We start from the raw sequence: 10,360 nt of genomic DNA, 5'->3' as shown, positions 1-10,360 counted from the left end.
AAGTCGTGCCAGTCATCGCCCACCCTCCCCCTTTCCCTGCTCCCATCGCCGGCCTTCCTCCTCCAAGACCCCTCCATCGATGGCCTCCCTCTCTCCCTACACTTACTTTCTCTCTCTCTCTCTATATATATATATATGTTATTTTTATTTTATGTATATTTAAGATATATTTTTAAATTAAAATTTTATAGCCCTGATTCAAATTAAAAAAAAAATTTAGATGATCTTGTTAGTTGAATTTGAACATTAGATTGAATCATACCAGAAGGTTATGAAGCAAGCTTATAAATATATTTTATAATAAAAAAATAAAAAATAAAACAAATAAAGAAAACGGGCGTGGACCACATAATATAGTATGAGGTGAATATATTTTTTTTTATAGAAGTAATTTATTTATTTTCAATATTATATTACATATGGAGTAAATTGCATCTTATCGGTATTAGTTTAATTCTGACTAATCATTTTGAAGTAAATATTCTTTAGAGAATTAAGTAATATGGATTCAAGAAACAGAAAAAGGAAAAACTAGCTCCTGTCAAATATGATTTTTCCCCATACAACCGCAATCGAAGAGAAAATTAAAGTGTTGAATATTATATAGACAAATCCGAAAGTCACATCTGTCTGCAGTCAAACAGGCTTTGTGGGATTCTCCAAAACGTGGAAATTGGAATCATCCAGACATGTCGTGATAACATACTTTGCCGTTGGATTCAACCAGACATGTCGTGATAACACTTTGCCGTTGGATTCAACACAACTGATGTCCCTTTTCCTTTTCTTTCCCCCTTGATAAACAAAGCTGATTTTCTTCGCAAAAAGCACTAATATTCCCTTTGAATTGTGTGAGAGAGGTCTTTTGTCAAAGCATAGTACTATAGTACAGTCATCAAACACAGACAGAGTGAAGTTAAAAGTTTGATGACAATGGGTAGTACAAACGTTTGTTTATCTACAGATTGAAATACCCTTATCATAATTTTTACTAAATTATGTTTCACCTCATTATTGATTCTGACTCACCTCGAAATTCTCCATAAATAAATAACTGATCAAAGAATTTGGTGGATGTTGGGTCGAGGGCGAAGTAGCTTTTCTTTACAGTTGCAACAAGCTGTTAAGAATGTCGAAACATAGATATAGAGATGATTAGATTAGTTTATTATTACAAGCAAGGAAAGAAGGGAAGAGAAGCTTGTGATTTACCATATGTTTGCTTGATATGGTGAATGTTGACGTCTGTATCTTTTGTCTGAAGTTCATCTGCAACAATATAAGCCGTTTTCTGTCCGAAGTTCATCTGCAACAATATAAGCCGTTGTGAAACGAGAATGTAATACGCCTTATAATGAGAGCAAGAGTTAGAAAGTTAATGGAGATTACTTCTATTTTTGAGTGTTTAAAGAACCATGTAAATGTGTAGTCGTTTTCCACAATTACTTCGAGCTGTGATATTTCATCGGATATCGTACACCAAACCAACAGAATTAAGATTTATCAGTTCATTTTATCATTCTGGCATTTCATACATTGATTCTACAGAAAAACAAAGGATGTCACAGATGACCTGAATTATCGAGGAATTATTCTGATTGAATAAACGAATTAGTTGTAGAATCCATCGACTTTCAGGGCCTCCTACCTGTAAAAATCACATCCCAGTTATCAATGAGAAGAACTAGAAAATACTTAAACTTTTTCAACAAAATGAAGCAAGTTAAGGAATCGAGACGGAACTCAAATAACCTACTCGCTTAGCAGCTTCTGTTACTCATGTTTGCAACATAAGGTCCAAAATGCCATCAGGGAGGTTATATACAACGATCCTTAGAAAAAATTTAGCTGACCATGGCCATGAGAGTATGGCAACAGCTCTTCAACCTCAATCCGAGAGCTTGAATAACTCATGCTTTTCTTGATGCGGCTGCAGTTGATGGACTCAACTTCTGCTAGGAATATACTGTATACTGGTCTATGATCTGAAAACTTAGACTCTCCACGAACATATGATAGTTGTCTTAGACCAGGACCCCGCCACAGTATACGGTCACACCTTCATCAACAAATACATGGAATCAGAAAAGATGGGTGACTAGAACATGGAATTTCCCCCACCTTTTATATGATAGCACCAGAAAGTTAATTTTGGTTGGATAGAAATTCAAGTTACCATGCGGGTGTTCTTCGTTTCTCTTTTGGGTGCGTATTCTCGCCGGTGTATCTGTCTGAATTATTTGAGTACTTGTATGTAGGAGGGAAATATATTCTTCCTTCGTTCCATCCTGCAAAAACACGCCCATGTCTCTGCTCTATCCGGAGCTGTTTTAGAGGGGAAAAAGGAAATCAATAATGTAGATTGATTACGCATTGGAATGGTTAAAGTCCAATTAATCTGAAAATAAAAATGAAGCTCCCATGGTGAAATTCATTCGCTTGCCTGGTCGTTTTCTAACAAAGCTCTCCAGTTGCGCATCTCTACAAGAGCCTTTGCACATCGGTAGGCAAGGGCGATTCTGTAGTTCAAGTCCCCAAGCCATATGATTCGACTGGAAGTAAACACAAAACAAGAATTATTAGAATCAGAAGTTCCTATACTGGAAAGAAACTTCTTGCACGTCATCCTTTGTGAAAACGAAATGGCCTAACAAATTTGGGATGATGGAACCACTAACATAACATAAATGGAAATCCAAACCAAATGCTTAAAGAGAGCAGCTATATAGGGATGATGAATATACTCATGATCAAGAATTGTTTGAGGGGAGTTCTCATCTCCCATTGCATGGACTTGTGGGAATCTTGTTTTCCTCAAAATTTCCATGACATCAGAGTTCCTTCGCAGCTCGTCACCGTCCTTCTCTCCAGAGGTCAAATGACTACAAACGAAGCAGAAGCTTGTTTGGTGCAAAGACATGCTTATTGAAATTGAACCCTGGAAAACTTGATGCCATAAGATTGCCACTTTCTGGTGATCTAGACAAGTTGCTCTGGAATTATGAGTTCAAAGAAACAAAATTTATACCTTGTTTCCAAGATAACCCATCAACCCTCTTCCAACACAGGATACCTTCAGATTGCGAACTGCCTCTCTCAAATCACTCTTTATCCATACAGTGAGAAATAGTCCAACCATCTGTTTGCTTGCAACCAAACAATACCTTGATTGCCCTGGGTGTCTGTCCCTCTCCTCAATACAGACAGGTCCATCATAAGAGAAAGCTGAGTAGTTAGTATAAGGTGAATCACTTGGCCCGTCGTCATCATCAGAGGAACAACCACACCTCCCATTCAGATCATAATAATCACTCGGTCTATGCCCATACATTATCCGATCACAGACACTGAATCGGCGATCAAGTGTAGGCTGTGGCATAGAAATGCCACTTGGCATCATTCTCATGCTGCGGTTGATTGACTGAAAAGAGCGGCGGTAGAAGAAAGAAGAGTCCTTTTCTCTATTCGAACCCTCAAAGTCATCACCCAGTTCATAAGTTGCAGCAGGAATCAGAGAAGGTAAAGGACAACTACCGCTACTTCCCGGAAGACTGTTAAGAGTTCTCCGAATAAGTGCTTGCCATTTCCGAGCAGGGCCATTATCTTCTGTGCCCAAAACATTACCAGCATTTAGAGGAACAATTTCTTGAAATCTGAAAAAATGATACAGGGAATTAATTCCCATTAATCAGTATCTCAATACCAGTCAATAGAAGGGTAGAACACGCAATTGAAAACTAATTAACTCACCCGAGAACATAAAGATCGGCAGGAGGTGAGGTGTGGAGCCAGTCTTCCAGACTTAAGAAACTTGGTGGGGACTTTCCAGCCACATTCCATGTTGCCACAAAGATCCTGTTCCATTGGAATAAAGAGTGTATAAAGTAAATACTTGCTTTTCCAAGTGACTTGTTAAAGATTAGTGAGTTTATGAATTGGAAAAAAGAAAAGCACACACCTATAGTTGTGCACATCTGTAATTTGGGATGCATCAAGTTCAAACTTATGTTGTCGGACGACACGGTCTGACTTTCGCCTGTTTGATTTCTCTGTCAATCCAATTGAGCAAAATAAGCAACAGGGCTGGACTATATTGTAGATGATTGGATAAAGATAAACAAAACAGATAATGTTTCTGGAGCTTCTGTTGGAAATAATGACTAATAACAGTATTGTGGTCCAGAAGAAAAACCAGTTGTCTGATCCTTACCTGTCTTGCTTGTCTTGATGGTGCATGCCTCCACCTCTGAGAATTTTTTCCTCCATTCTTCATCACTACCTGAAAAGCCAAAAAAACAAGTGTTTAAAGCTGTGGCATTAACTGTTACAGCAGAAAACAACATTGCACAACAGAGAACAACAAAAGACAATTTCCTTCCATGAAGAAAATTGAAATCTATGGAAACTTTTCTAGAGACATGATTAAGAAGAAGAGTGAAATCTCAGCAAATTGAAGAGCGCAAAATCTTTGCAATCCAAATGTCTCCATGAAAGATAAAAGTGGTAGACACTGATTCCGACTGAATAAGTTAGGAAAACTCAGTTTCAATTTAAAAATTATCGACAAGACTCAAAAGATTCAATTCTCCTCAGAATAACAAATTAGCTTCGCTTTTTTTGAGGACCAAATTACCTTCATAAACGATATCATCAGCATGAAAATCCCCAGCTTTTGTCTGGAGGTTGAACCATTTCTTGACTAGTGTCTTAGGCCATGAAAGCTACATCAAGAAACAGAAAATTCAGATAGTACGAGAGCAACAATTCAAAGAAGCAGCAGAATTCACAGAATCACATTAATGCGATTCTTTTCTATTTTCTTGAATGAACCAACCTTGCTTTTCTTTGTATTTTCATCTCTCATTGTTTCACCACTTCATATATAAACAACTTTCTGGACTCTTCGGAATTAAGCCAAGATCAAAAGTTTCTTCCTTTTCTTGAACAAATTCTTTTTTTCCCCTCTCCAAGACAAATATTAATGGGAAAAAATTCAGGAATTCATGCTGACAAAAGAATAAGATTTAAAGATACACCAGGCCAAGCCAAATTCTAAGAATCCCAGATGGAAAATCTTGCTAGACTCGAGAAGTTCGCAGAATACAAGAAAAAGATTCAAGAAAGGAAGAGGAACAGCAAGATAATCAGAGTCTGAATGCAGAAAGGGGAGAATCAAGAATGTAAAGATCGATGAGAGACAATGTAGAGATATGGGCGTTTGATAGGGGGTTCTGGAGGAGGAAGATAGTGTGTTCTCTTCTGAAAACACCTCCTTTGAGTACAGAGCGAAGTATTGAATTTTGAAGTGTATAAAGTGCAGCAAAAGAAAGGGAAAAGAAAACAAGAAAAATACTCTTCCTCTCTCTCTCACACACATACAACAAACACACAATATGTGAGTGGTTGTGTGTGTAATTCTCGAGGTTTTTTGGCTCAAAACCAAGGGGCCCTGACTCAAATTATGGGTGGCAATGGCACTGTAAATTTCGCTTACTGTTCCAACAGGAGAACCCCCACCCACCCCAAGTCGCCGGGCCCCCCACCCTCATTCTCCATTGGTTTCAATTCAAGACTGCCCGCGGTCAGCAAATGAAGGCTTAATCCATATCCAGATGCTACCCCCCCACCCCACCCCACCCCAAAAAACAACAGTCTGAAGAGGCAAAAGAAAGGTTTTGGAGAGTTTTTGAGTTACCTTTCCTTTCCTTCTTCCTCAATTCCACTTTTCTGTCCTCTTACAAGGGCAGCAAACTATGGTAAATACAGCTAAGACAACCCTATGCATCCACGAACTGAATTTTCTAATATATATTTGCATTCCATCTCATGTTGCATCAAACTTTTTAGAATAAAGAAAAGAATGATTTTGTGTCTGGGAATGCACTAATATGCATATTCTTTGTCTAATCTAAGGAATTTAGAGGTTGTTTTGGGGTCAAAGCAGATTAGTGTGTTGGGGCAGTAACTCCCAATTTAAGGACTTTTGTTTGGGATTATTCCATTTGGAACAAAGACTTAGGATCATAATTCATGGGTTAATGCTACTTTCTTGTGCTTTGGGAATATCCTTTATTCAAGAACAAGCACTTAAATTTACATAGAATCTAAGGTCTTCTTGAGGTGATTTAAGTAACTAATTATTTTATTTAAGGGATGAGATATTGTAATTTTTCAAATAATAAAGTATATTTTGTAATTACACTGATAATGTACACAAGCACCCCATATTCATTGCAAATGAGGAGTTTGCGTGGCTTATAACCTCGAAGACCTCTTTTCCTTAGGAGGTGTCTTTTTGAGACTGATGCGTGCAAAAAGCCATGGGTTCAATGAATATTGACTATTGTTCAAAACTTGGGTCGAAGCGAATGCAAATCCTGAAAAGGGGACCTACAAGAAAAGGCGTTTATACTCCGACGTCCAAATTAGTATTGGATTCAAGATAATATAAAGCAAAAAAGTAAGCAAATTGAAGTAAAAATCAAGATATGGTGAATAAAGTTGGTAAAAAGTGCAAGAGCACGTGATAATATACTTAGAAAGAACTTAAGAGATAATTTAGAGAGTAAGAGAGGTGTCTACCTCATGAAGGGACCAAACCTGTACTTATAGAGGAAGTGCCCCCGTGTCAAGGGCCGCTCGCACACTCGGCACCCTTGACGTGCATTTTGGCTACCCAACCGTTCTACATGGCCGACCAATCAACCTTCACTGACAGACGCTGGACATCCGCAGTCTTAGAGTCCTAGGTGTTGGTCTTTTACTGCTTTGTTATTTGCTTTCTGTTGTTGAGATTGCTCAGGGGGACGTTACGCCTCCTGAGGTGCATTTTTCAGCTATTTTAATATCTAGTGCTTTTAATAGGATTTATTTTTTTAAGCCTATTATAGGGGGGAATGAGTATAAGAAGCTTGGCTTAGTGACGTGTTAGAGTCCCCCTCAAGGCGATCCCCTTGCTCTAGCATCGTTGATAATTGTATTCACACTTTTCAGTTTAATGCAATCCACTTTCTGAAATCGTGCGTTCGAATTGCTGTCGTTGCGTTATTGCTTTCGTATTGTGATTCCTGTCGGAGTGCTGCTTTAGTGTCGAGCGGGAGTGTGTGTTGAGATTGACGGAAATAGTCAGCGGACTACTAGCCACACGATGCGCTTTGCAGAAGGCGCCTCGTGAGACCCCGTCTGCAGGGGTCTATTCCACTCCCGAAAAATCATGCAGAAGTTGGTTGGGATAAGGGATAAATCACTCTTATTCGTAGCTTGAAGTGCTTTAGTAAGAGTCTTTTTCAACTTGGGAGATCCCTTGCCTGCAATGAACCTAGCCGCCAGGGAGTCTCTCCTTACTCATGTGGGACTCTTTGAGCTGACGTGGTCCGAGGTGGCTATTGACACTTGGGCCAACTGGATGCCACAGTGGTGTGTGGGTTGCCACGTGTGTGGGCCTTTTGGGCCGAATGTTTTGTTGAGTTTTAACCATGATCCGAGTCGGGGGATGTCCTGGGTCTCTTTCCTTCTTCCTGGGCTTCTTAGGCTACTTAGGTTGTTTGGGCCTACCTAGTTAGACTGTGGGTTGTGCTATCCTTAGCCTCTTGGGAACATTATGGGCGTGGGATGTCCTAGGCCTCCCGGAGGGTACCATAAGCCGTCCGTTTCTATCTTCTTTTTTGGCCGCTTAAGCCTCTTTGGATAGCTTATTTTTAAGCACATCAGGAGCCCTCCACTGTAATAGGTGGAGATTTCGACACTTATTAGAATAGATATCTTTAGAGGTGAGTCCCGAAGGGGGAGCTTTTGATCTCTCTCTCTCTCTCTCTCTCTCTCTTTTTGAACTCCTATAAAGAATGTTAGTAGTATAAGCATGTTGAGAAAAAGAGAAGCTTACTTCATGCCCGTACGGAGCAAGGCTTTTTATGAAGCTGCCTCCACTGAGGAGGGCTTAACAGGTGTCTTTTGTGACTACTCCGGTGTAGGACTTTATTTTTCTGCAAGAGAATGTTCAATTACAAAGATATGTATATATTACAAATAGGTCTTGCACGGAGCAAAATTGTTGTGCCTCCTCGGAAGAGAGCTCATTTGAGGGAACCCTACTTAGAACATGACTTATGGACCTCACCGAAGGAAAAATAAGGTGTGTGCTGAAAGCAGGGCTTAGATGCCTCCGCAAAGGAGGGCTTAGGTGCCTACACGAGATAGAGCGTATAAGTCCCCCAAAGAATGACCTAAGTACCTACCCGAAGGAGGGCTGGGGTGCCTCTATAGAGGAAGGCCTTTGTGCTTGTGTGGAAGATAAGACTTTATTTTGAGAAGGATGCCCTACTTGAGGGGGCAGGACTTTTGGCCAGAGGTTCGGAGAAGTATCCATCGTGAAATCCCTACAAAAGGGCACATGTTAACACATTGAAAGTGGTAAAATAGACCTCCAAGATTACTAAGTTAAAATGTTAAGGATACTCTTTGAGAGAAGCTTGTATGTGAAGATTTATTCTATAAGGGATGCCCTCCTGCTCTTCTAGTGAACGTCCTGTCTCAAGGTTTCCTGCACATTGAAAAGTGGATTAGTAGGAACATTATAATTAAATAATGATAATGGAGGGGTTACTGAAATTGGGCAATAGAGGTAGTAATCATTCTTGGGAGGTCCTCCAACGTGAAGGGGACCATCATTCCGGGGAGGTGTGGACTCCTTCTATTGTTCTCACGTCTTAGATCTATGTTTGATAGATGACGACACTTGATGGGTGCAAAAAATGCTTGGGTTCAATGAATATGGACTATTGTGCAAATACTTGGGCTGAAGCGAATGCAAATCTTGAAGGGGGGACCAGCCAAAAAGTCGTTAGCACTCCAACGCTCAAGTTAGCATTGAATTCGAGATGAAATAAAGTAAAAAAGTAACCAAATTTAATTAAAAATCGAGATATTACAAATAAAAAGTTGATAAAAAATACAAGAATACATGATAATACGCTTAGAGAGAGCTTAAGAGATAGTTTAGAGAGTAAGAAAGGTGTCCGCGTCATGGAGGGACCAAACATGCATTTATAGAGGGAATGCCTTCATCTACAGGGGTCTATCCCACTCCTGAGAATCTAACGAAAGTTGGTTGGGATGGTAGGAATAAGGGATAAATCATCCTTATCCATAGCTAGAAATGCTTTAGTAAGAGTTTTCTTCAATTTGGGAGACTCCTAGCCTGCAAGGAGTTGTCACCGCCAGGAAGTCTCTCCTTGCTCAGGTGGGACTTCTTGAGCTGACGTGGTCTGAGGTGGCTGCTGGCACCTGGCCATCTAGATGCCACGGTGGAGTGTGCGCTGCCATGTGTGTGGGCTTTTTAGGCCGAATATTTTGTCGGACTTTAATCATGATCCGAGTGGAGGGCTGTCTTGGGTCTCCTCCCTTCTCCTTGGGCTTCTTGGGCTAGTTAGGTTGTCTGGTCCCTAGTAGACTGTGGGATGACCATCCTTATCCTCTTGGGAGAGTTATGGACGTGGGATATCCTAGGCCTCCCGAAGGGTACAATGGGCATTCCTTTTCTTTTTTATTTTTTTTTATTTTTTGGGCCGTTTGGGCCTCTTTGGACCAACTTATTTTTATGCACATTAGGGACAAATCCGTGAAGCCTATACGAAGCTAGAACAGATAATACCTCGCACAACGGGACAACGATAGAGTTGTAAGCCACATCATTTGGCGTCGTACGTGGGAACGAAGTCATGTGCCCCTCCCAAGCCCCTCGTCTGAGAGACTGATGATGTAGGCAAGCGTCCAACATTGGTTGCAAACGAGGACGTTCGATTGGTTTATATGCCCCAAGGCTCCTGTCCCTAACGAGGTGTTTTTAATTTGAACACAAACTTGTGAAGCTTATACGATAATAGAGGGGATAATACCTTGCACAACGAGATACCGATTTGGACGCAAGCCAGAACATACACCAAGCCTCGTTACCTTTTATTTAAATAAAATCTCGAATTGGAGTCTTATATATTTGTGTGCTGGTTAAATCTAAATTAATCAAATATGAATTTTAGGTATAGAGTGATTTAAGAGGAGCAAAAAAGAGAAGTTTAAACTTGGATTAAGCTCTCTAGGCATGGAAATCCAGTTAACTAATTCTTATTCACATGCTACATGTGGGAGACTATCTTGGTCCCAGCTATCCCCATGTAACTGTTGTGACATTTTGAAGGCTTTCTTTGTGATCAAGAAGTGGATTAGTTTTAATTAATTAATCTTAAGGATTAAACAAATGGAGTTGACAACCAAGAATCATTCCAAAGAGGTTAAAGTCCAAATCTCCTAATTAGGAATCCCTAACAAACCCTAAAAGTGAGCCATTAGTCTATGCTCAAAGCTT

General features: G+C 40.0%; 1 protein-coding gene across 3 annotated transcripts; it reads right to left on the bottom strand.

The window, feature by feature from the left end:
• Positions 1–507: 507 nt before the first annotated feature.
• Positions 508–5,516, bottom strand: LOC105165307 (type I inositol polyphosphate 5-phosphatase 4). 3 transcript variants are annotated; one of them, XM_020694459.2, is made up of 14 exons: positions 4,835–5,516; positions 4,634–4,721; positions 4,211–4,279; positions 3,959–4,049; positions 3,751–3,855; positions 3,029–3,653; positions 2,745–2,938; positions 2,444–2,552; positions 2,177–2,325; positions 1,757–2,059; positions 1,574–1,648; positions 1,390–1,452; positions 1,213–1,306; positions 508–1,120 (listed from the first exon to the last, which is right to left on the bottom strand). In XM_020694459.2, exons 1-10 carry the CDS (start codon positions 4,862–4,864, stop codon positions 1,834–1,836), a joined length of 1,686 nt encoding a protein of 561 aa, XP_020550118.1. In that variant the 5' UTR covers positions 4,865–5,516; the 3' UTR covers positions 508–1,120; positions 1,213–1,306; positions 1,390–1,452; positions 1,574–1,648; positions 1,757–1,833. The 3 variants fall into 3 exon arrangements, with proteins under 3 accessions (XP_020550118.1, XP_088738115.1, XP_020550117.1); XM_088881989.1 differs by lacking the exon at positions 1,390–1,452 and having other exon boundaries at positions 508–881; positions 1,030–1,120; XM_020694458.2 differs by lacking the exon at positions 1,390–1,452.
• Between the last annotated feature and the right edge of the window lie 4,844 nt (positions 5,517–10,360).

This window comes from Sesamum indicum, linkage group LG6, assembly GCF_026168435.1.
Source record: "Sesamum indicum cultivar Baizhima isolate 11 linkage group LG6, ASM2616843v1, whole genome shotgun sequence".
In the NCBI taxonomy this organism is placed as follows: domain Eukaryota; kingdom Viridiplantae; phylum Streptophyta; class Magnoliopsida; order Lamiales; family Pedaliaceae; genus Sesamum; species Sesamum indicum.
The sequence above is the reverse complement of the archived record's forward strand: the minus strand, read 5'-3'. Positions and strand labels throughout refer to the sequence as shown.

What these genes read in the sequence shown, in the direction of transcription:
- LOC105165307 (XM_020694459.2), bottom strand. Translation starts at nt 4,864, where the DNA reads ATGAGAGATGAAAATACAAAGAAAAGCAAG. An exon ending in TGATGATATCGTTTATGAAG is followed by an intron (nt 4,280 to 4,633) that starts GTAATTTGGTCC and finishes TTGGCTTTTCAG; the next exon opens with GTAGTGATGAAGAATGGAGG. An exon ending in AAACGAAGAACACCCGCATG is followed by an intron (nt 2,060 to 2,176) that starts GTAACTTGAATT and finishes TTGTTGATGAAG; the next exon opens with GTGTGACCGTATACTGTGGC.